Genomic DNA, 26536 nt, shown 5'->3' with positions numbered 1-26536 from the left:
TTGAATTGATGGCTTTATTTTGCATAATCGTAATGGTCTCTGTGAGATGACGTGATTTGAATGAAGTTATGGAGAAGGGTTAAGTCGACCAAAATGCTTTTGTTCTTTCTTTTTCTTTTTTTTGGGGGGGGCGGGTTTTTTTTGTTTGTTTTTTTTTTTTTTTTTTTGTATTTTATGTGTGTGTGTACCCAGACAGTCAGTCCTCTGTTATGGAGAATAGGCTGAGTATTTTTAAAGCGGCTAAAAATTACAAAAAATATTATATTGTTTAATGTGAAAAGAAGAAGAAAAAAAAAAAGACACTGTGCTGATGATGTTGAACTTCCTGAACGCTCCGATACTCAACATGAAGAACAAAGCGTGTATGTGCGCGTGCGTGTGTGTGTAGTGCAGAAATCTTTGGTACTGTGCGTCGGCAACCTGCTAAATGTTACCAATCAGTACAATTCAGGACAAGAACAAAATAAATCACATCAGTGATTTTGATTGGCCGCAGTGTTTTTGAGTGAGTCGGTTATTTCAGATATGGACTTCAGTGAAAAGGAAAATCCTCTTGAGATTTTGAATCCTTCACATGCGCATCCAGTCTGACTGAAGTGTTTCGTCGAAGCGATGCAGTGATTGGTATCATTTAGCTCCTGGTAAACAGTCACCTGGTAACATGTTCTGTCGCTCCTTGATCAACCGCTTGAGACGAATCAATGTCCGGCTGAAGGCCGCTACTCTCGAGGGGAATTTGTAAGACGTCCATGCAACAGTCACTCCAGTATTATCTACAGAGGTCCATCACATAATCCAACATTCTGTTTTTTTTATTTTCCGCTACTCAACGGGTCGCACACCTTTCACTTGGAACAATAACAATGATATAGTTTGCATCTTTGAAGAAGCCGATGTTCTGGATCTCCATCTCCGTGGTGAACTTGTCCTGCAGTAACTCGTCATTGCATGCAGAGCATGCGGGAAAAAGGGCCGGAACATCTGTGGCCATAGATAGTACTGGTGTGACGTGGCGTGCCGGGTGTCGGTTACCTTGTGTTAATGTTGAGGTGAGAGCAGGGAGTGTGTTTATGTGTGCTATAAGCCAGAATGCTTTTTGGTTCTGTACCGTTAACCTCAGACACATGTGCAAGGTGTTTGTACAGTACATAACGACGCTAAGAGAAACTTAGTTTGCTTCTTTCCAAAACCAATAAAAGTCGTAACTGGATTTCTGTGTTCCCTGTTTTCTTTGTGTGTGTGTGTGTGTGTGTGTGTGTGTGTGTGTGTGTGTGTGTGTGTGTGTGTGTGTGTGTGTGTGTGTGTGTGTGTGTGTGTGTGTGTGTGTGTGTGTGTGTGTGTGTGTGTGTGTGTGTGTGTGTGTGTGTGTGTGTGTGTTATTTTCACTGTTATATTAGTGTGGTTTCAGAAATGATGCTGTGAGTTCAGCACTTCTGTCCACACTGCAATATGTTAACCGTAAGCTAGAGATTTAAATTCCCCAGTTGATGGTCCAGAGTGACTTTGGGTGTTTTACGAGTACTACTGCTAATACGGATACTAATACTTATACTACTACTACTATTTACTAACACTGGATATGTGTTCCATGACTATGGTTAATGGCTTTAAATGATATAGTGCTGTTTCACTGCCATTCACGTACACTAATAATAATGACGACTGCCTTGCAAGGCACTCAGTCAACCAATGGTTATAGACACTTTGACAAATGGATATAGGCAAATGGGGGATTGAACCTACAACCTTAAGATAGAAAGACGGCACACTCTACCGACTGACTGTTGGTACTGTTCTTAACTCCTGTAACATGAACCTTAAAAAAAAGGTGAGCAGAGAGGATGAATGATTTCCCTCATCCCACTAGACACTTAATTTTTTGAGCTCTGATATTTAAAAGAATAATAAGGGCCATTGTTAATTATGATTAAAATAAAATACTAAATGTCAAAATGCAACACTCAACTATTAACTATTAACAGATCTTTGATATACAGGTAGTGTCTAGTGGCAAATGGATAATGCATCAAAAGCTGCATTGGATATCGTTGGTGTTTGGCCTCTTTCTGTCTTCACATCTACATTTGCATGAATCTAATCTAGCTAATTTAAATAGAAAATGTATTAATTTATGTCAGCAGTATTTATTGAATCAAAAGGGAAGTGTCTCAATAATTCCAACTAACTCAAGTCCTGCAGAAAAAAAAAGTGTTTGACTTTAAATAGCATCCACAGTACCTGATGTACTGACAAACATTAAATCATAATAAATGAGTGCCACTGTCTGCATGTTGCTGCACGTTTTTTAATCTGCAATCTTTTTGCTTCTTCGTTTCTTCATGATTTTATAAACTTGTTTTTATAGAGAGCATCTTCCTCTACTCACTGAAAAACTGTCCAGTTTCCATCGTTCGGTTGTCCCGTCAGAAATTAACTCACACAAAATCAGATTTGTGCGAGAACATTTATTTGCCAAAAACAAAGTGAAATGACAGAAAACCGCTCAGGTTTTTACAAACCTTACATACATGTACACAAGCTCAGGCTGAGATACCTGCCCTCTCTTTATGCAGAATCTGAGTAAAATAATGAAGGCCTGCATGTTTTTTCTTTTCTTTTTTTTTTCATTTTCAAAATCAAGAACAGAGTTGTAATTGCACATATCTTGCAGCTTGAGAAACATCCACAGAGACTCCAGCAGTCCAACCCTCACATGTACACTCCCTACAAACTATACGATGATCATCGAGTTGGATCACACAGTTAAATTCAGCATGAGATGCAGATTATTATCTAATTTTTTTGTTGTTGTTTATTTTTTTATGGTAAAGCAATGTGGAAGAGAAGAGTCACTTTGGAAGAGGAAGAAGAAGAAGAGAGAGCAGCAGCCTCAGCAGAGGAAGGTCAGGTCGCTCTTCCTGCAGCCCACCTGACAGCACACAGTGGTGAGGATGTTATTAATGTCCCGTTTGGTGAACTCCGAGCCGGGGCTGCTGACGCTCTCAATGCTGGTCTGCTCCGCTGCAGGCAGACCTGCATCAAAAACACAGCAATCAGGATCTTCTCATGCATCAAACCTATTCTAATGTTGTCCAAAACCCAGGCTGATGTAAACTGTCCTCATCAAATGTCTGTCTCTTGATTACAGATGTCACAATAACAGCAATAATTAGGAAATTAACCTTTGCAATCTGAATAACATGGTTTGGCTTGTTAAATACTGCATATTTGGATTTGTTTTAATCATTTGCTCCATCAACCCTTGAAAAGAAGAGATGGAAAACTTGCACTGACCCAAAAAAAAAAGAAACCTACACTCTGGTGTGACACATCGGACTGAACAAGAGGCATTTTTTTTTTTACCTCATTTTTACCTTCTCCAATCACAACACCAATCATCAAAATCCATGCAGTTTCACTTTTCCGAGGGTAAAGTGTGATTAACAGTTTAAGAACTGTGAAATATTTTGTTTTCTGATGTCAAAGTGACTCAACTTTACTGTTTTATTAACCAGGATTGGATTCTCGTGTAGGATATCAGTGTCTCACGTAAACTAATGAATTGTGATCAATTGTTTGGGAACTGTAATATATTATTCATTTGACCGTAATGGCTTTTCAATTGACCTGAATAGCAAAGTGATCACAGACTGTCCACAGCTAAACCTCTGTATGTTAACAGAGTGAATTTCACAATAATACCATAATAATCAGCAGCAGACCTGCGTGACCTGAAGTCGATTGTGTGAAATCAGATGCAGAGTGAGGTGTTGTCAATTTTCTCTAAATAAAAAATAAATAAATGAATAAAATGTAAAACAACGTGTTCAGGTTCTGTGACGATATGTTTAATTAAATGTAAAATACAGGACTGAAATGGGTTTGACTCCCCCTGTTTACGCCACTAACCTCTCTGGTCCAATGTTATAGTTCTAATGCACATGTGCAGCTTGAATGAAGCTCCGTGGTGAGAGGAGAAAGGTATTCATCAGCTTCTGATCACATTGTTATCCAGTTGCTCTCTGTTTTCTCTTCATCTAAATCCAAGTGTTTTCTGGCAGCTGTTTTCCCAAGAGTGTGACGTACGAGCGCCAGTTATGGGATCAATGCTTTTCTAATTCACGTCCATGTTTTCATTAGATAAGGAAACCCTAAATGACAGTACAGATTAGCTATTTGTCTTCTGCACTGTCACTTTCCTCTTTCTAATCATCAAGACTGATACGCTAACTCAGTTTGTTTATGTGTGCCAGACAGCAGCAGAGGGAACTGCCGGCTCCACTATTTAATCAGTGATATGTGGCCTCTGCTGCTATATAATGGGCCTGAACGACTGATGAGTCGCTGCCATGCAGGGACCGCAGTCGACCTGCTGCACACCCGCTGCACTGCAGAACATCAGTGAGCATCATTCTCCAGAACCTCGAAGTTGAATAAAACAATATAGAAAGTTGACGCACGACCATCAACGGGATGCTGTCGCGTTTAAAACATTTGTCTCACACAGAGAATATCTCTGGGTTGAGTTTGAGCAGCGGAGTCAAACTCTTTGTAGTTCCGGGATCACATGGGGCTCAACTCAGACTCTGATGATATTTCTTTTTTATTCGTGACGCGTATTTTCCTGCCACATGTAATCGAATCACCTGACAAGCATGTTAACGCTTTGTTTCCTGATAATATCTCACACTTTTTTTTGCCCCTGAAGGTCAGGAATTGCATTTATGCACTGTCTTTTATACTTTAGAAAACAGGTCTGAACAACCCAATACAACTCAATAATAATAGTAACAATAGTAATAACCTTTAACTTCTAATTCAAAGTTTTCCTTTATTTCGGCGCAGCGTGAGCATCATGAAAATGTCTACATAAAATACATACATACAAAATAAAGGTAATTTTAATGAAACTTTGTGATGCAAAATACAGTGAAATGTCGAAACACTTCCCCCGTCGCTGTTGCATTATACATGTATTTACACCAAATTGTGTGTGTGCATGCGTGCGTGTATACATGTGTTTGGTCCTTCTTGATTAGATGTTTCCAGGAATATGAAGTGTGCCAAAATCTCAGGCTATCAATGTGCACATGCACATTTATGTGACAGAAACCACTATAGGATTGCTCAAAACTCACACTGTAACTTAGACCTTCCTGAAGCAAAGAAAGAAGAATATTTACAGTACTTTTTTTTTTTTTATAATAACAATCAGCAGGGATCCACACTTTTGTGAAAATGCCAATTACTGGGCTTGAATTGTGCTAATTTCATATCCTCTTTGAATAAACACTCTCTGTGGTGTTTTATTATTGTTTATGAGATCTGGATCAGTGTTCTTTTCCTTGAGTTCTATAATTATAATCAATTGATTTAAACAGGGACAGGCGGTGAGTAATCGCTGAACAAATTCAGAATAAATGACTCATTAATCTTTACAATGTACCGGTGCTTAGAGCACTTTATTAGAAAAGATTGCAATCTTGTGTAATTTAGCTCAACAGCCTGACAATAAATCAATATTTTACAATGCCTGTATGTTCTCAGTATTTGTTGACAATTTCCCAGTCATTATTAATATCTTATCCACCCCATTAACCACCAGCAAGACCTCAATAGCTCACATAAGAGAGAATTTATTATGAATTTTTTTTAAAAAGCTGATTGCAATTAATGACACATGGTGCGGCAATAAAATGCTCTTTGAGTTTTAAAGAGTTTCCATTAGACAGAAGAATGGAAAAGGATTAATTTAACAAAAACTGCATTCAAAGGGTAGAACAAGGAAAACGTCACATGTGAGAATTTGCATTGAAAATAACAGAAGCTATTTATTTAAAAGTTATTTTACTTACGAAAAGGAAACATTAACTTGGAAAAGTGACTTTGTGTTACTTTGAACTGTCTCTTAATAAGTTTACGTTGTGTCGAGTCAGCTCTGTGAAGGACCGCCAGTGAACGATTCACCCTTCAAGTCCACATGAAGTCACATCTGGACACAATATTTTGGTCTGTTGGACTTTGTTGGTCTGTTAGTAACTGTGATTGCTTCACTGCATGTGCTCCAGCTGTGTGGATTCCCCTTTCAACACTGATTTCAGACATCAGATAAAAGTCTGCTCAACGCGCCTGGTCCGTTAAGTAACTGAGTTACGAAGCAATGCCAAGAAAGAAACACAACAAATCAGCTGAGCTGAATTGCCAGTGTGCAAATGGCAGCAGGCAGCTCTTATGAAGGTGTTATGATGTTTATTTATGGCTGCAAATACGTCTGAGGTATGTGGAAGGAAGCTCAAGCTGACTGCCACTTCAGGAGCAGGTCAGTGAGAGACAGCAGCTCTGAAACCGTTGTCGTAGAAGAAATGCGTAACCAGTCGAGAGACGTTTCAGTGCTGGGACAATTTCATTACTTCATTAGTTGCTGTCAGAATATTAGATAATTACCTCATATGGATGGAACTTAAGGTTAAATAAGGTTTAACTGCTTTATAAGGAATGTCACATTAGATAATCAAAAAGTGACACTGTCAATCCTCTGATCAAAAAAATAAACATCCTTTTTAATATCGTAAACAATTATTCACTCTTGGAAATTGACACTATTGTATCTATTTATCCAGACAAGTTTTGTTCGCTTAAGTTCTTATAACTAATCTCAAAACTCCTAAATCATTTTAACCTTTAACAAGTAAATCTGGTGTAGTTTAATGTTTCTTGATCATATTCTCCAAGAAGAAAAAAACTAAACCGAAATGTATTTAACAAAATGTTATCTTTACTATATGAGGTTACAATAACTTGTTACATTAAAGGTTTTACATTTATAATAACAAAATAAGATGTTCAGTATTTGTATATATTTAATCTGATATATTTACAATCAATATATGATAGATAAGATTTGGATTATACAGGTTCAACAGTGTATTGATGCTGATCTACAAAACTCCAGCACATTAATCCCTTTTAATTAATTAATTCCTTATGTTTTCAGTATGTATACTACAGTGTAAGATTGCACACATGCCTCCCCAGTCTGGATCGGTCCTGCTTTTCCTCACTACACACACCTCTACTGATATATCAGACTCATGCATTAATGTGACCACAACAGAACAAAGGTACAGTAAAAACACAGTTTTTAGATATTCAGATTTATTCCTTTGTGATAGTTTGATTTTATTTATCTGATCTGTTGATCGCAGCATTGAACACAACAAAGACTGTTCACTGCATAAACACATCCGATTTATACTTGATAGTTAAATGCACAGAAAGACATTTCTGCTCTCTTTTGCCTGAAACTTTCTTGTGAGAATGTTCCATCAAACCAACTTTGAAGCAGCCAAAAAAGAAATTGTAACCAATGAATTGAGAAGAAAAAATGTTTTATCATTAACTACTGAAGATATTTCAGTGACATTAAAATTTTTTTAAAGCTTTTTGCTTCATTAAAGTTTTGAATTTGGATGACAAAGAAGAGTGTCCTCACCCTCCATCTCGGGCTCGTTGAAGAACCTCCTCCAGCGGGAGCCTCCACAGGTGTAGACGACAGCTCGGAGGAACTCGCGGCCGCACAGCTTCACCGCCTTGACCTCTGCCCCGGCCTGATCCATACAGACCATTGCACACAACAGCAAAGGCAAAGCCACCAGAGCACGCATGCTGGATGTCTGTCTGTCTGCTGGAGAGCCGTTCAACACTCTTCCAAACCCGGCGGCTCGATGTCTTTCTGTCTTCAGCTGAGTCTCCTGCAGGCTGCAGCACAGTGCATCGGTCTTTAGTCCACCGCCTGCACCTCCCGGTCCTATATAGCATCCACCTTTCACTGTCCCTCCCACTACTGTCTTCTCTGCGCCCATCCCCATGAGTGTGCACGCACACACACACACTTACCGAGCTTCCTGTTATCTCCGCCATCACGGTTTTCAGCCCCGCAAAAACAACTCTCCACCATAAGCCTTTTACGACCCTCTGCTGACAATCACATTAGATGAGGTGCAGCCTCCTCAGGCTCGCTCTGATGACATGATTTAAGGTCATGATTGTGCCCACCTTCCCCACACTTGCATGCCTAATTGAGGGATGCGAAGTGATCCACCCCTCCCACGGTCAAACAGATGTATCGTGAGTTTACGACCCCCTGATGGCCCCAGCGTCTTCCACTTTACAGCTGTTTGGGCCATAGTGGAAGAAAAAAGTCAATGTTGACCGTCTATCATGGAGTCATTATGGTGTTGCTGATGGTGCGATGCCATCCTCTCAAAGACATTTCAGCTCGATCATTAACAGGGGAGATCCCGTTTATAGAGGTCAGTCAAACTCAGTTATGTTTAGCTGGACTCAATCTGTGGTTACCCCCGAGGCACCAGCAACAACATCGATCAAAAAGGGTCTTTTTCTACTTACAAACTGTAGTTAAAATGTAATAAAGACATGCAGTAAAAATAATCACATGTTAATTAGATTCAATCTCATCTCATATGCAAAAGAACAGCCATTTTCCTTCGTTTTTATATGATAAAGGTCATCATCAGTTATCACTCCAGCAGTTTATCTTCACTAATTAAGAGGGTCACTTCCTGGGAAAAACTGAGATGTAGTAATCCCGTTGAGCTCAATATTGTATGTGGGAAAACAATATGGCCACATTTTTAAAAAAAACCTCTTCTTTGGAGAGTATGAATAAATAACTCTAATAATTACGTACACCTTCATGTCCATAGGAAACATTGTAGCAGAGCTGCATGTAGGAATAATTAATGCCTGCAGCCAAAATGGGTTTACAAATTATTCTTCAATGAACTTTCTAAATGTGACAAAATCTAAAAAATCCAAACACCTGCAACTTTGTCTATTGCAGTTCACTCCAATGTATTTTACCACTCAACCCAACCACTGGATCATATAATACAAATTAATCTGAAACAAAACACTGAATCAGCTTTAAAACACTGATATAAGCACTATTCATATCTAATAAATGTCCATAATTAAATTCAAATAGAAAGTAAATCTGATTTTGTAACTGAGCTCCACTTGTGTGGAGGTAGTGACTTGTGTATTTTTCTGTTATGTCTTCTTTTGTTAACCTGAACTCGGTGTTGTTGGATCTGATTACTGATGCACAGAACAGGAAAAGTTTTAAAGATGACCCAGATAACCTCACAGCCATTGCTGGAAAAATCAAATGCTTCTGTTTTTCCTTGTGAGCTCAACTCTCTAAAACAACACATTCTATGCAGATTCATGCTTTGGTATTGTTGCATCCTGATCAGGTTATTCTGCAGGTTGGAACATTAGAGATATTTTGCAGCACATCAAATTAGATGTCTTCTGGACAATCCTTTAGAACAAGATCTTTTAAATCTGATGCCAACTGGTTCCATTTGACTTGAACACTAATATTGAGCATGGGATTCAACATAAGCATGACACCATATAAGACACCAGCAAAATGAAATTGCAGCTGAAGTGAAGCTCAGAAAAGTTCCCTCCCATCAAGATTTGTCAACTATGAGTTCACAAAGCTCCTCCAGGCTTTGAAACGTGGACCTTGGAAAGTGAGCATATGCTTAAAATATGTGGACACACTGATTTATAATGAAATTAATACAAAAAACAAATGTCTTCTTGGAGGCTTCAATTGCTTCCCACACTTTTCTCAGATAAAGCAATTATTTATCTGGCCCTATGAATGTCTTTTTAAAGTTACAAATTTTTTTGGGGAGAAAAGCAAATCATGTTGAGATGGAAGTTCCCTGCTGAGCACAGACTGAAGATCTCAGTGCGAGTCAAACTTCAAACCTCTGCTCACTGAGGAAGAGCAAATCTCTGCAGGCAATCATCTTTTAATTTAGACATTTAATGTAATGCCCAAAAAGGAAATATTTTATATAAAATATCAGCCTATATGTCATCAAGCGCTATCAGTAGTAGGAAGAACAAAGTGTCCTGGAAGCCATGAAGTCGATATCAACAGCAGGTCTGTGATTTCTTCTGTACGTCCAACAAATACTGGTTTAACTTCTGTTCATTCACCTGAACTTTGTTCTCAAATTTAATAATCCAAAACCGTGAACACATCTTGCTGTGCAAATTGTACTCTGTAAGTTTTTCTTTCTTTCCATCTTTGAACATCATGTTTTGTAACTCTATTGGTCTCATCCAGTTTGTAACAGCTACACTCTTTAAGATAATCTACACCTAAAAACTTCAGGTATTGTCATCTATCCATCTATCTATCTATCTATCTATCTATCTATCTATCTATCTATCTATCTATCTATCTATCTATCTATCTATCTATCTATCTATCTATCTATCTATCTATCTATGAATTGATCCACAATTGGGACACATTAATCAATGTATTGTTACACAATGTTATTACTAGAATGGTATATTTTACATGAAGATGCTACTTTATAAAGCATACAATAGTACAATATTTAAGACTTTTAACTTGAAGAAATCTTGAACTTGTGCATGGCATGGAGTATTCCTTCTCTTTACATTAGATTTTCTTTGTTCAACCTTTGTTCCTCTGCCATCCTTCTTACTTCTGAAGCCAAACCAAAAAGTTAACAAGTATATGACTTCGTCATTCTAAATATCTAAACTCCTGGTTTCCAGAGACTTGGATCTGAGTAAATTTTTTTGCTATAGGTTAACAATATAAGGCAAACAAGGAAATGTGATGTGTGCTGATAACATCTGCCCTAATGGGATTGTTCATATCTCACAGAGACATTCAGTCGCCCCCTCTCTTTCAACTGAAACTCACAAAGAAATCCGGCAGATAAATGGATGAAACAAACCTAATTGGCTCAGGAAAACATCTGTGTGTGTGCGTGTGTGCGCGTGTGTGTGCGTGTGCGTGCGTGTGTGTGCGTGTGTGTGCGTGTGTGTGCGTGAAGCAGTAAGATGGGATGTTTCTCTCCCCAGTCCAGCTGCAGGAGAAACACCCACAGCTCTCTGCAGTGTTTGCCATGTGTACCCGTCATCGACTGACTCGGGGAATAATGGTTCAAAATTGCTGACATAAGATGCTATAAAGCCAAGAAAAGTACATTAACACACACTGGAGTCCGGCATAATGTCAACAAGAGGCAACGATTACATGTGAGGGTGATAAAAACTCATCAATTGTACCAAAAGAGGCTGACAGATAGTTTTTCTCACTTGAGAGAGAGAGAGAGAGAGAGAGAGAGAGAGAAACATATTTTTCCTAAGTGCTTCAGTCCTGTGATCCCTTAATATAATTTAATGATATAATTTATAATCAAGCGGTAAAATCATATTGTTTTCACCATCTCATTCTTTGTTAATTAGTAATCAAGTATGAGTTTACATCTTACATATCCATCCATCCATCCATCCATCCATCCATCCATCCATCCATCCGTCTCAATGTCTGCTTTTTCCACTTCAGGTTACAATCCACCACTGAGCCAAGATGCACACAGACACAATTACACACGTTTGCACAGCAGCAATTAACCAGCCTTGTCTTTGGATTGTGGGGATCAGCATGCAGAGAAAACACCGACATGCACAGGGAGGACATGCAAACTCCACATACAAAGGACCAGAAGTCAAGGAATACAAAAGTAAACAAATGCTCAGAAATTGAAAATAGAAAGAAACATGAACATAAAAGTCTTTTTTGTCCTTTGTGAAGTTTCTGTCATCGGCATTTTTCATTTGGAATTTTACTATTTCAGTCCATTCGCAAACTTTCTTTCCATTCGTAAAGTATTAGTGAACGTACAGTGCCTCCATAGTGGAGACATCGTCGACAGAATAGTGTGTGTTTAAAGAGAAAGACGATTTTAGAAACATCATTATCAAAATGTTGAATTTGAAATTGTTGACCCGATGGATAATCTTACAACTGTTTTCTCTTCTTTCATGGAAGCCGAGCAGACTCCTCTTTTCTATTTCCTAAGACTGTTTTACTTTTAATGAGTCTCAAACTGCAGAAGACATTCAAACTTCACAGGTTGGAGCAGAGATCAGCTTTGTTTGGTGTCACATGTGCAGAGACAGCAAATAAAGGCTCCTACTGTTGCATTCCTGAGAAAGAAGACCATGTTCCTTTCAACAAAACTATTTTCAGTGACATTTTAGAGAAACGGAGTGTGAATACGCAGCGTGACTGCGAGAGGAAGTGAGCTAATGTCGATACCAAATGACTCATTAAATGTGTTTTCGGGTCATTGAACCTTCAGCCTCTTCCCCTCTACTGCCCCTGCCTTTCCCCTTCACATAAAACGTGTCCTGTTTCTACCTCTATAAAACCCGCATTTTACACAACATAAACAAAACCATAACCATATAAAACAGTCTTCTCATAGTAATTTAACATTTGGCCGAGTGTTGCAGTATTCATGTCAACAGAGGCAAAATAATCCGCGGCACAAATGTTCCTCTCTTCTGACAATAACAATGAGGCTTGTGTAACGTACAGCGACAGGCTAAGATCTTTTCTTTATAGATCATTTGTCACAAAAGGAAAGGCGGAGAAAAAGAAAGGAAAATAACAGACACTTCGTATGAATTCAGACGGAGCAATAATCTTAACAATGACAACCTAATCTGTACAGTGAAGGAGTACAGGTGCAACTCAAATAATTACAATGGAAGACTTCATGTTTTATCTCATTTGAAATTAATCACTGAAACTTCAGGGGTTTTATTAGATTCTTTTTTTCAGATTTAGATTTTGGAATATTTCGTAAGATCAGACATCAATAATTATCTCAATCAGTTTTCTATAACAGCAACAGGGCCACACAGTGGTTAGCGCTCTCGCCTCACAGCAACAAGTTCTCTGTTGAAAAGTCCGGCCGGGCACTTCTATGTGGAGTTTGTATGTTCTCCTTGTGTTTGCATGGGTTTACTCTAGCTACTCCAGAATCAGAATTGTCTTTATTGTCATTGTAACAGGTACAACGAAATTCCATAGAAAGTTGGGGGGAAAGAAGGACAACATGAGGTGAGGAGAGGAAGGGGGGGTGGGGGGGGGGGCAGATTACAGACTGTGCTCTAAGGAGCCTAGTCTGTAACTGGGAGAGAAAAAAAATCCACCTCAGGCACATTTAGCATCAACACAGAGAGGTTACAACATATTCTCGAGACAGCACTTAGGATATGTGAAGGGTAGTTTTGCAGCCCGCCGCTAGGAGGTGGTGTTCCTTCCACAAAACCAATACATGCGAGGTCAATTGGTGACATTAAATCGTCCTTAGGAGTGATCGTATATCTGTGTATTTAGCCTGTGACGACTGGTGACCAAGTGGATGGATGGATAAAAAAAATCAAGACTTGTTGAAGTTCATATGCAACGAGTGTCATGAAACATCCACTCTGTCATTGATAATCAGTATTTTTCACATCCATATCTAAATGTTTAATAGTACGTGCCGGTGTTGTGTCACAATAATCCAAGTCACTGTGAAGAAGGGGTTCTTTCAGTGCATGTTCATTTCCCATGTCCCCGCAAACCGTTCACTTCTTTTCCTTCCTCGGACCACTCTTGATAGAAACTGACCACGTCACACTGGAAAGGCCACGTAGTTATGTTCATGACGTTGAATCAACAAGTTGTATATTACAGTAGGACTTAAAAATTGTTTGGATTGTTCAGAAAACAAGAAGACGACAATGATTGGGTATTAAAAGATTTTATTGATGTAAACTCCAGCATCTATTACCCAAATGAAGAAAGGCAAGAGGAAAGGAAGGACGCAGAAGCTCACAAATAATTGGAAAGAAAACAAATAAGGCACATTTTCCTCCACATTCACGGACCTCAAAGAGGTGCAATAGTGTCTTTGTCAAAGCCCTTAAATACCAACAACACTCAGATCACACCCGTCACAAACAACACAATGTGAAGACCAGCAGTGGAGATCGCTTTTCAAAAAAGTGGGACTACTGTAATTTGTGGGAGGCGATGGCCTGGACTTCTTATTAGGACAGTTATGATGATAAGGTATTTCTGGTAAAATATTAGAAGATAAATGTCCGATAAAGTGACATAACACCTTGATGGAGAGAACAAAAGAATTTCTACTCACACCTTCCATTAGCCAAAGAAATAACTAAAAGTGTTTTGATAGACTTGACCCAGAGTGCCCTGAGACCTGCAGTGAAGCCGTAAACGCAGCTGAGACAGAAACTAACATTTATAACAAAAAAAATGTAAAAATAAAATATAAAGAGATTGTCATTCTCATGTGTGGATGCTACAGGTTCTTGTGACTTATTGTGGCTCAGCATGTCCTGAAGCATCAATGAACGGCTCCACCTACAGCGGTTTGAGTGCAGACTGCAGAGATGTGCAGGTAAACAACATCTGGAAGAGTCATGTGAGAATTCCTGCAGGTGGAAGACTTCTGCATACCTTCCTACACTCACACATGCAGACTCACAGCTACTTCTGAATGCCCAGGCCAGACCGCATGTACTCATACACCACGTAGCTGATGCTGACAGCCGGGAGGACCTTCATGAAATTAGGCAGGATGCCGCGATAAAGTCCAAAGAAGCCGTCCTTCTCCAGGATGTTCTTCACCAGCTTGGTCATGGGCAGCTGCTCCGAGCCCTCCAGAGAAGCTGAGGAGACGGAGTGAAGGCAAACTGAGGTCAGAGACACTTCTCGGCTCATGTCTTCTGCTTCGTGCAGCAGTTCAAACATGTAAAGGCGTTTGGATTTTTTCCGATTTATGCATAAATTATCCACAAATGAAACATTTCCCAAAGAGGAAAACAACCTGTTGAACAAGGGACCCTGTCTGAACATCAACACTTGAACCTAAAAACTAGTTTGTTTTAAATCCTGTTACTTTAGTAGTTTACAGCAGTTGTACCTTCATTTATGGTATTTATGGTTTAGTGGTCATCTTGATTAAACGCAATGTCACAGTTACTATTGTCAATTCCTGTCGAAACTCTCCGACAGAGACAGATATCACAAGTTTTTGTTTTTTTTTTATGTTTGAAGTTTGGATTATTTGTGAATCACAACATTACTTTGATAAGCATGAAATGAAAAAATAAATAGTTCATCAGTTTTAGAATACTAAAATACAACTCCATTCTTTTTGCATCGTAAATAAGATAAAAACGCAAGTTAACCTTTGAATACAAGTTAGTTTATAGATTAAAATCATCCATTTTTAAGCTTTAGACACAGAGTAAAGAGTTCCACACGCTTATGTTCAACTCTTTTTTTGTGCGTGACGGTAAAGACTTGTCAAAAGTTTAAAAATCAAAAAAACTCGTTTTTAGGAATTTCTGTTTTCAGAAGCATACAAATCTAACAATTACTTTTATTTTTTAGATTTCTTTGTAATATATTCACTCCCTGAATGATGAAAAATATTAAAGTATTATTATGACCCACAACATTGTATATTTCTAAAATTAGGACTGTGTTCCTCCGACTTGATAATGCATAAAAAAAAAGTGAGATCTTCATTTATGTGTTTTGGATATCTTTCAAAAAAAACCCTTTCATTTATTTGCTGTACAATTAAAAAATGTGTTTTTTTGGCAATGTGCTGAATGTAATATGCTGCAGTTCTGCAATCATCATTATATATTTCTTTACTTTAAATTATTAAGACATTTCTATAATGGAGATTGATTTTAAACATTTATTTTGAAGCCTCGATTTTCAGACCAAAGTATAATAACATCACGAGTCCCTTTTTCCACTTCTATGACAAAGCAGCCAGCGTGCGATTGTTTTTCATGTTGGCAGATTCGCCTTGTGTAAAAATGACTGTAGCTTTCCATCAACACTGTGGGACCACCTCCTTCAGGATTCATTCACATTACCTTGTGCTTGCATGCGGGTGCGGATCAGAGCCAGGGGGTAACTGGCCAGCTGCCCACAGGTGCTGGACAGGGTGCCACAGCCCAGCAGCACCAGGATGCCCGGGTTGGCGGTGTCTTTGGCGTAACGAGACAACCAGAGGTTCTTCAAGCTCTGCAGAGGAGACATGGTCAGACTGTGCTGCAGCACTGAATGGCTCACCCTCACCCTCACCCTCACCCGGAAGGAAGTGAATGAATCGTTTACCTCGTACACTGTCAGATCAATGCCGGCATAGGGAATAATGCCCAGAATATTGGGGATGTAGCCCTTGTAAAACGCCTTCACTCCCTCCTTCTTCAGGATTTTTTTGGCACAATCAAACATCCCCGCGTACTGCCCCGTTTTCCTCAGCGTCAGACGGGTTTTCAGCACCTGAACACACAAACATGGTCAGAGAGGTTATTTAATAGCAGGCGGCAGTTTTCTACATGGGAGGAAACGAGTTGAGAATCCACAGCGGAGACTGTGATGACATTTCAGATTTACTAGCATTCACTGTAGAGCTCCCATTCTGCGTGGGAAAGCCTGAACTACAATTACAACAAAATATTAATTCATTATATAAAAGAAAAGAAAGAGTGGAAAACACCTTCATGATGCAGAAGATTTACAGTAAAACTTCACATATCTATGTGATATTACACTGACGTTTAGATCATTTCATCTTTCATGTTGATTGCTGGCATTAATTGTTAAAGCACATTTCTAACATAGTATAATATACAATATATAAAGTACATCCACTCATTTATCAATAACTGCATAACGTCTCATGAAGACATTCTTAATGTATTTGTGACACTAAAATACAGAGGAAAGATGCCACCAGGAAACCCATTTGAATCCAGCACCACCTGCTGGGAAAGACTGGTATATCATAGTTTTGTACTGTAATGTAGAGAATAAAAAATTTGGAAATTGTTGGTGAGGCTTACTCACATTAACGTTAATGATTCATCAGACCGACCCACACAGAGGGGACTGCTCAGTTTAAGTGTTACGATAAAACCACAATATGGACATGACAGCGACTATAGCTACTTTTTGGATAAGTAGAGAAGTAACAGCATTACTTATTAAAGACGCAATGAGCCGCTGTAATAAAGTAGAAGTTTTGAATGACTTGTATTTTATACTCATGTTCAGGGGTGGCCACAAGATCGTTTCACTTTCTCTCAATGTTTGAGCAACACAAACTGGCATGTACTGGAAAAGTACAGTATGAGAAAATGTGTGCAAGTATTATAAGGTTTTGAGTCTCATGCTGGAATTTGTCGACTCCCATCACCAACTTTAACTTTGACTGTTCTACATTTAACTCTTCCTCACCTCACCGTTTCTCAACTTAGAAACAGACCACATTTGAAAATGTGTCTTTGGTTTTACGATTATCATTGAAGAAAACTTTCTCAGACATCCTACTGAACTACAGCGAGCCTGTTGGCCTCTTGTCCTGTCATGAAACAGTGTTTAATCCTCAAACTCCACACTTTCACTCACCTCCATTGGGTAGATTGCGGTTTGTGCACTGGCTCCAGCCAGCGATCCTGCCATGAACCTCTCGTGGGCCTTTACCTTTCCTGGTTCACTCGCCAGCATCTTCTTGAACTGGAGGGAAAAAAAAAAATAAAAATCAGTGTGTGTGTGCTTCTGGGTGAAACGACAAAATATGTTCATCAATGACCAGCCAACACTTTATAAACAGAATGCAAGGTGCAATGCTTCAGAGGGTGTGGAATGTGTTTACCTGTTCATAAGCCATGAATTTAATCGCCGTCTCGGGAGCAATCTTCAGCACATTGGTACCGTTTCCTCTCCACAGTGATGACATGCCTCCTTCTTTTACCATATCCTTAAAACCACCAACCAGGCTGATTTTGTTGCTCTTAGAAGCGTGAACCTGCAAGATTACAAAATGAAAAAATTGTTGAGAGCAGGCTGAATACAACTAATAAAGGTTGAATTTATCCCATTTTTTCTCATTTAATATCGACCGATTAAAGCACCTACATCACCATTTCTCTGTGGATGTGGTCCAGAGAACAAATGAAGACATTATTACCTGCAAGAAGACCTTCATCCTGTCCAGCGGAGCGGTTCCCGTCCTCGACACGGCACCGGCCGCAGCGCCTGCAGACAACTGCTTCCACCACATGCCGGTGGCCTTCTCCTCCTCTGTGAACTCATCCGGAATGGTGAGGCTGTCCCCGATGTCCAAAGCCTGCACATGTCATACAAAAATCAATCCCCTCAAACCACAGTCACAGATATGCATCGGCATCTGAATTTAAAAGACGAAGCAAAGACAAAGGTCCTCTGAACTGAAGGCAACATCATTTACGTTGGATCACCGAGGTGGGAGCGTCACTGTCGTGTAACTCACTTACAATGTGTAAAGTTTATAAGAGAGTGAAACCTGTGGCAAGCGCTCCTTCGTTAGGTAACATTGATTAAGATAAGCTGTGGGGAATCCGTCGTCTGCTTACAGCGCTTCGATTAAGGTGAGGTGGAAGGGTGAACTCATCATGAACCAAACTGAACGACGGTGGACGAACTCCGGCAGACATAGGTTCTCATGTTTGGAACACTCCGGGTAGCAGATGGGAACAATCCCTCCTCCACAGGAGGATCGCAGCGAGAATCGTACCGGGATTTGTTTGAAACCAAACGTGCCTGCGCTGTTGTTGAAGTGTAGTTGTCTGAACAAGTTTGCATTTCGTTTGTTTCAATTCATGTTTGCATTTCTTAAAATAAATCTAATGATCATGTGTTTGAAAAGGTGTCTTTTAATAATAAATAATAATTTTCTAAAAGTGTTTAAACATTATGCGAATACAACTGTTATTTTTACCATTTTCATCATTGTTTGTACAAGCTCATTAACTTTGCACAGACTTATTATTAGTAATGATCCAGTACTCAAGAATTGTGCCGGTGTTAAAGCTTTCTGTCACATTGTTCAAAATCCTGCATGAGGCAGGAAGTCTTTTATTGTTTTAGTCAGACCTGCAAAAATATCAAAGAATCTGAGAGCTTGTCATGACTTGTGATGCAATTAGTCACGTAATGTCCCACAGGATGCAATATACACCAGTGTCTTATTCGAAATCTGGCATAATTCCAAATAAGTTGCATCATCATAATCATCATCATCTAAAAATCAATACTTCACTCATCAATAAAACACACTTTATTATGAAACAGTCAATCTGTAGCAATGAAATCCCAACACGTTTAGTGTATTATAGTTTCTTTGTCATGGACAAAGTGATGATAAAGACCGACACGTCAGACGACGCTCTCAGGAAGATTCCAGATGCAGCCGACACATGTCAACAAGGAAAAAACCTCCTGCATTTCTTTGTCGTGGGAAAAATAAACTATAACATGCAGACTTTGAGTCATTTATAATAATAGACATTTAAAGCCATATGTTGTGAAATATGAAATGACGCCATTCCTGGTGACTTCTTTACATTGTGTTTTCTTAAAATCACATTTTATCTTAATTTTACAGCATATTACAGTGAACTTTTGAAGGTTCTGTCACACAAATGTCAAACACATAATTGACATTTACATTTCTGTCTTTGTTGAGGTTTCTGTTTATTATTTAACTTTTTTTTGTAGTCGTCTTGCTCCGTAAAGGACTTGGTTACTCTGAAACAGTCTTAGTGTCATTATTGATATACTTCATGATGGTAAAAGAGGTCTTCATGGTTTTAACTGCATGTGATTGTAAAAACCTGCCCATTAAACCATCAACATCTTTAATTCTTAATGGGTTTTTTTTTTTGTATCTTGTCAGTTTATTTACCATTATTGTGATCTATTATTGTGATCTATTTGAGGAACTTATAAATACTGTTAGTACATACACCTCAAGAAGTTTCTGGAAAACAAACTTTCAACAATATAACGATTCCCTCCGATGTGCAGTGTCTGTGACGATACACCACGGTGACATCCAAACTAGAGATTTCGACACAAGAACCTACCAAATCCACCTCCAGCTCATAGATCCCCCCGTCCTCCTCAAAGTCGATGTAAAACCAGGTTCCCTGATGTTGCTGCTGCTGCTGAGGCTGCAGCAGAGCCATGGCCATCCCTCGTCCTTAATAAAGCCACCGACTCTGTATCGTGTGGTTCCTGGTAAACTCCGGCTCACTGTGCCGATCGCAGAGAGCGAACAGTGAGACGCTGGGGGGGGTCTGCAGGGCTACGATGCTGGACAGCAACTCTCAGTGTGCGACAGTGAAGGCAAATGTTTAGCGATGCAGGCTCCTCGGCGCTCGCATCCTGCTCTCCTCTCACCTCGACATGTCCCAATCCCACTGATGAGCTAATCTGCTCGCAGCTTATCTCTTGCCCATCTTAGAAACCGGGGTTAATTTAACCTCCGGGGTTGTGCCATTCAACCGCAAACGTCAGAGATTAGCCATTGACTGGAACTGGGTGTGTTTGAAGGGTGCAATTATGCTGCTGTACAGACACCAAGAGAGATTAACTACTACCTGATTCATCAAACAGCAGCATTATATACATATATATGACCAGTTTTGTAGAAATAAACAAAACAGATTAAACTTAAAACTCTCCTTACTTATACAGTTTTTTTGAAAGTGGAGTTGGTTTCATTGAGGAATAACGAGACACTACATCCCGTCCTCTCATCCAATCCCTCCTCTTTTTCTCACCTCTGCTCTGGAAGTGTGGAAGTAACTGAATGAATCTAATCTCTTGACGTAGACGTCGTGATCGGCTGCCAAAGCTGTCGGCCAAATCCTGTATTAGCCGGCGACCGTTTTTTCCTGACTTTCCCCTTTAGTACTGCGGTTGTTACACTGAGGACTTTCACAGCCAAAGGACGCCGCTGGGTGCAGGAGGGACATTTTGTCTTCGACGATGCAACTTTTAACCAGTGATTTACTTTTTCGTGCAAGTTTTATAATTCACACTGTAGACCTTGAATGTCTAAGTGATGTGCTACCATCAGTGTGCAAATGTCTGTTCACATGAAGACATTTCTCTAACAGAAACTTAAAAAGAATCTATACATCCCAAACCGATCTGTATATTTATCTCTGTGTTTATGTGAATATAGAGAATGTTCATTTCTGTATTTGGTTAATGTCAGGAAATTGGTTTAAAGAAACAGAAAGAAATAGATCGACACTGACATAGCGACACATGAAGCGTATGAGCAGCGCGGTCTCACCGTGCTGTGCTTCCAGTAGCGGATAATCTCCTGCAGGTTGGTGGCAGGATTAAACAGGAAGTGTTCCCTCCATTCATTCCAATCTAGAGTCATGGTGCCGTCCACGTCGATGCTGCACACATTAAGGAAAGAACAAACGTGTTTGAGTGCATTATGCAATTGAGAATCAAGTGCCTGCGCTCCATTACAGGACAGAAGCAAAGTCACTGTATTCAGCAAAAGGACTTTGTGAATCACATTCAAGCACAAATAACAGTGTCAGAAGTTTTACCGACCCAAATATCACTCCAAATATTGTTTGATGAAGATGAAAAACCTAAATAAAATTGTGGAGTGACAGACAGAACTCAGACAGTCCTAAAGTGACATTTAAAAATATCATTATTGATGTTTCTTTTGAGACTAAAACAGGAAAAATCTTCTTCTTTTGATTGCTTGTCCTCGTCTGCTCTCACTCGTCATATTTTGATTTCCTTCCTCTGTGACACATCGGCTCTGCGGTTTTGAAACAAACCGCTCTCTCCGATTCACAGTCATGCACATCCTGCTTCACTTCCTCTTCCTGCAGTGTCATTTTTGTTCCTGCCCATGTGGGGCTTCACATACGATTACTGGAGTCAGGCTGCAGAAACTTGGGACATAAAAAAAAAGGAATACTTGGACAGCATCCATTTACTGGTTTTCTGCCATGAGAGACTGTATCAAGAGGGCTGTAATTCACACATTGAAACTCATAAGTCCTTACATTTATATTTTAAATGGGTATCAGAGCAAAATTAACACAAGTCTCCATTAAAAATATGACGTGCATCTGAAAAAGTTGTACATTAAATTAAACTGTTGTTTTTCCTGAGGTTTTTCCTGTGAGGATTTATCCAGTGAGTTTGGCATCAAAATTCAACATTAATCAGCTGCAGGGAAAAGCACGTGATACGTGTTGGTGTAGGATGTGATACACATTTTCATTGATAAAATACTTAAAATGTCCCATTTGTTATCGATACAGAGAGAAGGAGTGAGTCCTGGGACCAGAACATTTTTGCATTAATAAATTGCAGTTTGATTAACAGCTGATGATCAATCCTGACCTTTACAATCAAAGCGAAATGAAAACCTGGTGTTACACTGCCTCCTACTGTCCAGTTCGTGATCTGCAAGTGGGCCCCTATCCGCCCCTCATAGTCCTCCTCACCTTCACCGTGTGGGGACGGTGAGTTGCTTTAGCATTGTACATTTTTATGAAATCTCATCCCTCAAGTTAAACACACAGAAGCAGTACATTAAAACACAGAAAAAAAAATCCAAGTAGCCTGAAGCACCTCTGAAGGATTTTCTCTGCCTCCCCTTTGCTGATGTCCAGTCCCAGATCGGCCAGTGACTGCTTGATCTCCATGAAGTCTATTCGACCTTTAGAGAGAACAAACAAAGCAGATATGAGATTCCATCCTCGTCGAAGATGATCAAATTCAAAGCATTGTTTTTGCTTGATATTTTTTTTCTGGATTCACTGTAATCATTATTTATTTATTCATTAAACAAACCATCATTATTTGTGTCCAGGCTTTTGAAGGTGAGTCGTAACTTCTTTTCATGCTCCTTCAGGTATTTGGAGAACTCGTTGAAGTCGAGCCCGTCATCTTTGTCTTGATCTCCAGACGAAAGTATTTTCTGCATGACAAAATCACACATAACATGATTGTTAGCGGCTTCGCGTATCTGATCAGTGTGTGGACAGCTGTTTGACCTCCGCATCAGGTGAAGGGAGAGCCATCCAATAACATTTTCTCAGAGAGGAGAAGCTGCCAGCTATTGGCAGAAAACCTCGATCTCACCAAGTGGAGCACATCACATGCCCGACTTTATTATCTACAGTCATTTTCTCCTACATCCCTCAAGCGGTTTCCCTTTTTAATTTCACATACGGTTTTCTTTTCATTAATTTGTAAAACGCAACGCTAGTTTAAAAATGTATCTGGTCAAACGTCATTCCTCCTTTCTAGGTTTTAGCTACATGCTGGTGCAGAAGCCTCGCTGTCCATCCATGGATACTATAATTATCTGTTCATTTCATCACAGCTGACTAAGGGAAACCACACAAAGTCAAATTCACACCTCATCATACAGAGTCACCAATTAACCTCACATTCATGTCTTACGGGTCCCAGACTATGGCACCAGCAACAAAATACGGATCTGTGAAATACAGATGAAATACAGCGCCAATTAGAACACAGAGCACTCAAATAGTAGTCCAGATATTATCTGAAAAATGACTGGAAGGTCTCATTTAAGACAAATCAGAGTGCAACTGCTTCTGTTGAAAAGTCCCACTTGCTGCTTGCATTTATTTTCTATATGCAGGTAAACTGTGGCGGCTCAATTAACAAGGCTGTAGGATCGTAGAACTCAAAAGGGACCAATGATGACCTCATAGCACATAAAATCCTTAGAATTCAAATCAGCATAAATGTGGTCTCGTAATTTCACATGTATTTATGACTTGAAAGCATCCAAATGGGATGAACTTATTAAATGTAGATTCAATTCCAACCTGTAGGTAGAAAGGAATGGTAATGACAGAGAAGAATGCAAGATTATTTGGTTAACAAAGGTGCAACCTTTCTCCCATCTACCCTGCCGTCAATAAATGTACACCTGCAATGTGAACTTAGGCGCGGTTTCATAAAATGTCAGAGTACCTCCCCTGCCTCCGCCCTGCTCCGTACCAGTCTGAGGTGACAGGGTTGCTTTCAAACTGAAATCGGGGATCTAGAAAATCCAGACTGTTCAGATAAACGTCATTTGTTTCAGAGTAAATTTCAAATGCGAGATGAAAACGGTTGGGAAGTGACAGTAAAATGAAGATGGTGGATCATCAACCTGTCAGTTGTCAGTTGAATAAGTGTGTAAAGTTTACACATTTTATGTTGCTTTCGTTGTTTGGTTGTGTGTTCTGCTAATGTACCTGCCTGAGTATAAAACTCAAAGTTCAGAAAACTGTTCATTTAACTAAAATGATTCTGACTTCTTGTGTTTGGGTTCTGATGTATCAAAAATTAAATTATTTCAAATTGGGTTTTTTCAAATCTGTTTGCATTTTCCTTTTCCTATTTGTTGTAATTTAATAAAACTTATTTAATTGAATTCTGAACTCTGTTGCGATAAGAATTACAGAAAAACTATTAACTTTTAATGATTTCCACGGATCATCAGCAACTTAAAATAGATTGTTGTAGATTATGCAGGCGTAAGCTGTTGAACAATGAGGAAACATTCACAACAACAATTAGAGGGTAATGGTAGTGCCTGATATATGCTGGAGGAGTTTGGAGAGCAATTCTTTTCTCCCGATTCACTTTTAAACCTCAGTCCCTTTCCTCTCGGTGACAGAAATCGTGAAGCCAAACCTTCCTAAATCGGGAAGTGAATTCGAAGATTTGATACAAAACTCAGAGCTCAGATGGTGTGTTGGCACAAGGCTTCATTAAAGAGGTGTGGCTGTTGCTCCAGGCGTGTTCTCCAAGTTCATATACTACTAACCTTGATGAACAAGTCTTTGATCAGCTCTTGAAAAGTTAGAACAGCTAAAGTATCAACTAAACTCCTTCTGCAGAAAAGGTTAATAGAATATGACTGAACCGTATTAGATGTCAAACTGTCATGGTGAAATGAGGATCAGGATATTCAATATTTCCAGAGAAAACAATAAGCTATGCAGCAATCAGTTGCTGCTATCAAAATGTTGTGTAATGAATTATAATAATATACTTTTTTTTAAATCATTATGCACCAATTATGGAGATGTGTCATGGTTTATAACTGCACAGTTCTGCAGTATATTTATTATAAAGATATGGTCATTTCTCAATCATCAGAAAAGTCAAAGTGAATAATAATTACAGGCTGTGGTTTTGCAATACTTGTATAAACTACTGGACTAGTTGCAGCAATTTAAGGCACTATGTTGAACCTTTATTTGGCAATTTTAATAGATCTTCTTCTGACAAACTCTACTAATTCATAATGGAACAAGCTGTTCCAAACACTGAGATTCGTAGTTCAGGTTTAGCAAGGCTTTTGAATTTCTGAAAACTATGACATACTTGACATTGCTTCTGTTTTAGTTTGGAAATATTTGATATGAAATTGAACATATTTAAATTTGACACCGTTTTCTTCGTACCAATATGAACATTTTAAACAACTGGCAGTGTCCAGGTTAGACGTATTGACACACTTCAATAGAATATGAGACCCAGGAACATGATTTTATATCTCTATTTCAGTATAAAGTGTGTCCCCGTGAGACGTTTTAAGACATATCACATCACTGTTCAGTTTCAAATTGTAACACATTATGAAGTAAAATAAGTTTTGAAGTAGCCATCAATGTCACATCATTATGGTTTTCATTCGAGAAAATTAAGAGGGTTTTCCCCGACTTTTCTCTAATAGGCTTCATGTGAATACTGGGAAATAAATCCGTAATGCACCACAATAAGCTGCAGTTTTGCAGTGATCTTCTAACTAACAGGAAGAAATTAAGCCGATGAAGGCCGGGACTGGTTGAGAAGTCGTTCCAGAGTTAATAGTGGCGACCTGCAGGCTGTCAGAGACATCAAGAATATCTGTTACAAGTTACAAGTTGTAACAAGAGGTAAATGATGCGTTCACCTGGGCCGCCCCTTTCCCGGACTTGATGCCCATTGCGGCCATGCCAGCCTTCAGCTCGGCCACATCCACTTTCCCATCCTTGTTGGTGTCCAGCCTGGCGAACAGATCGTCGTAGGTTTTCGACGCATCATCTCCTGCTGCGCACCGACAGTCCGTGAAAAACAGCTTCCTCGCAGCTTCATACATGGTTGAACGCTGATTATTGGTATCTGAGGCCCTGCAGAGCTCCGGCTCACACACACAAACACACACACAAACAAACAAACAAGACACTGACTCGCAGTGCAAACACACACAAACTCCTTGCACTTCTGGTTTGGAGCAGCTGGATCGTCCGGGATGTTTTTCAGCCTGATTCTCTGCAGCGCAAGCGACTCAAACTAAAGTCCTCGTGAGTCGACGTGCTGGCACAAGAAGAAAAAAAAAAAGAAAACCCTCCGAGTAAGCGTCGATATGCGGAAAAATGCAGCTTACGTAGCAGACGGGTGGGGACTGGAGACTGGTTCAGTTTCCCTCAGACGACCTCCTCCTTCTATGCGCGCGCTCACACGCACCACAGGGACACACCCTTCTCCGCAACAACACACACACACACACACACTGGCACGCTCATATACGCTGACCTACATTTTGCACAGGTACTCTACCTTCTTGTATTTTCATTTAATTTTGTTTTTCATTTAATTATAAAATAGAGTTTATTCCTTCATAAACGTTATGGGTGGTTGTAGAACAACTGCACGCACGCGCAAAGT

General features: G+C 39.4%; 2 protein-coding genes across 2 annotated transcripts; both read right to left on the bottom strand.

The window, feature by feature from the left end:
- Positions 1 to 2890: 2890 nt before the first annotated feature.
- LOC308137739 (relaxin-like) lies at positions 2891 to 7664 on the bottom strand (the record flags this gene model as incomplete). The annotated part of the gene is made up of 2 exons (XM_080506546.1): positions 2891 to 3033; positions 7493 to 7664. The coding sequence occupies 2 exons, from the start codon at positions 7662 to 7664 to the stop codon at positions 2891 to 2893; spliced, it is 315 nt and encodes a 104-aa protein (XP_080362672.1).
- A 6016-nt stretch (positions 7665 to 13680) lies between these two features.
- On the bottom strand, positions 13681 to 26237 carry slc25a24 (solute carrier family 25 member 24). Its single transcript, XM_080505843.1, has 10 exons — positions 25782 to 26237; positions 22649 to 22775; positions 22427 to 22514; positions 21108 to 21219; positions 17952 to 18110; positions 17637 to 17789; positions 17390 to 17497; positions 16094 to 16261; positions 15850 to 16000; positions 13681 to 14622 (listed from the first exon to the last, which is right to left on the bottom strand). Exons 1-10 carry the CDS (start codon positions 25965 to 25967, stop codon positions 14441 to 14443), a joined length of 1434 nt encoding a protein of 477 aa, XP_080361969.1. The 5' UTR covers positions 25968 to 26237; the 3' UTR covers positions 13681 to 14440.
- Positions 26238 to 26536: the final 299 nt, after the last annotated feature.

This window comes from Blennius ocellaris (assembly GCF_963422515.1).
Source record: "Blennius ocellaris genome assembly, chromosome: 12".
In the NCBI taxonomy this organism is placed as follows: domain Eukaryota; kingdom Metazoa; phylum Chordata; class Actinopteri; order Blenniiformes; family Blenniidae; genus Blennius; species Blennius ocellaris.
This window is presented reverse-complemented; position numbering and strand designations above follow the sequence as displayed.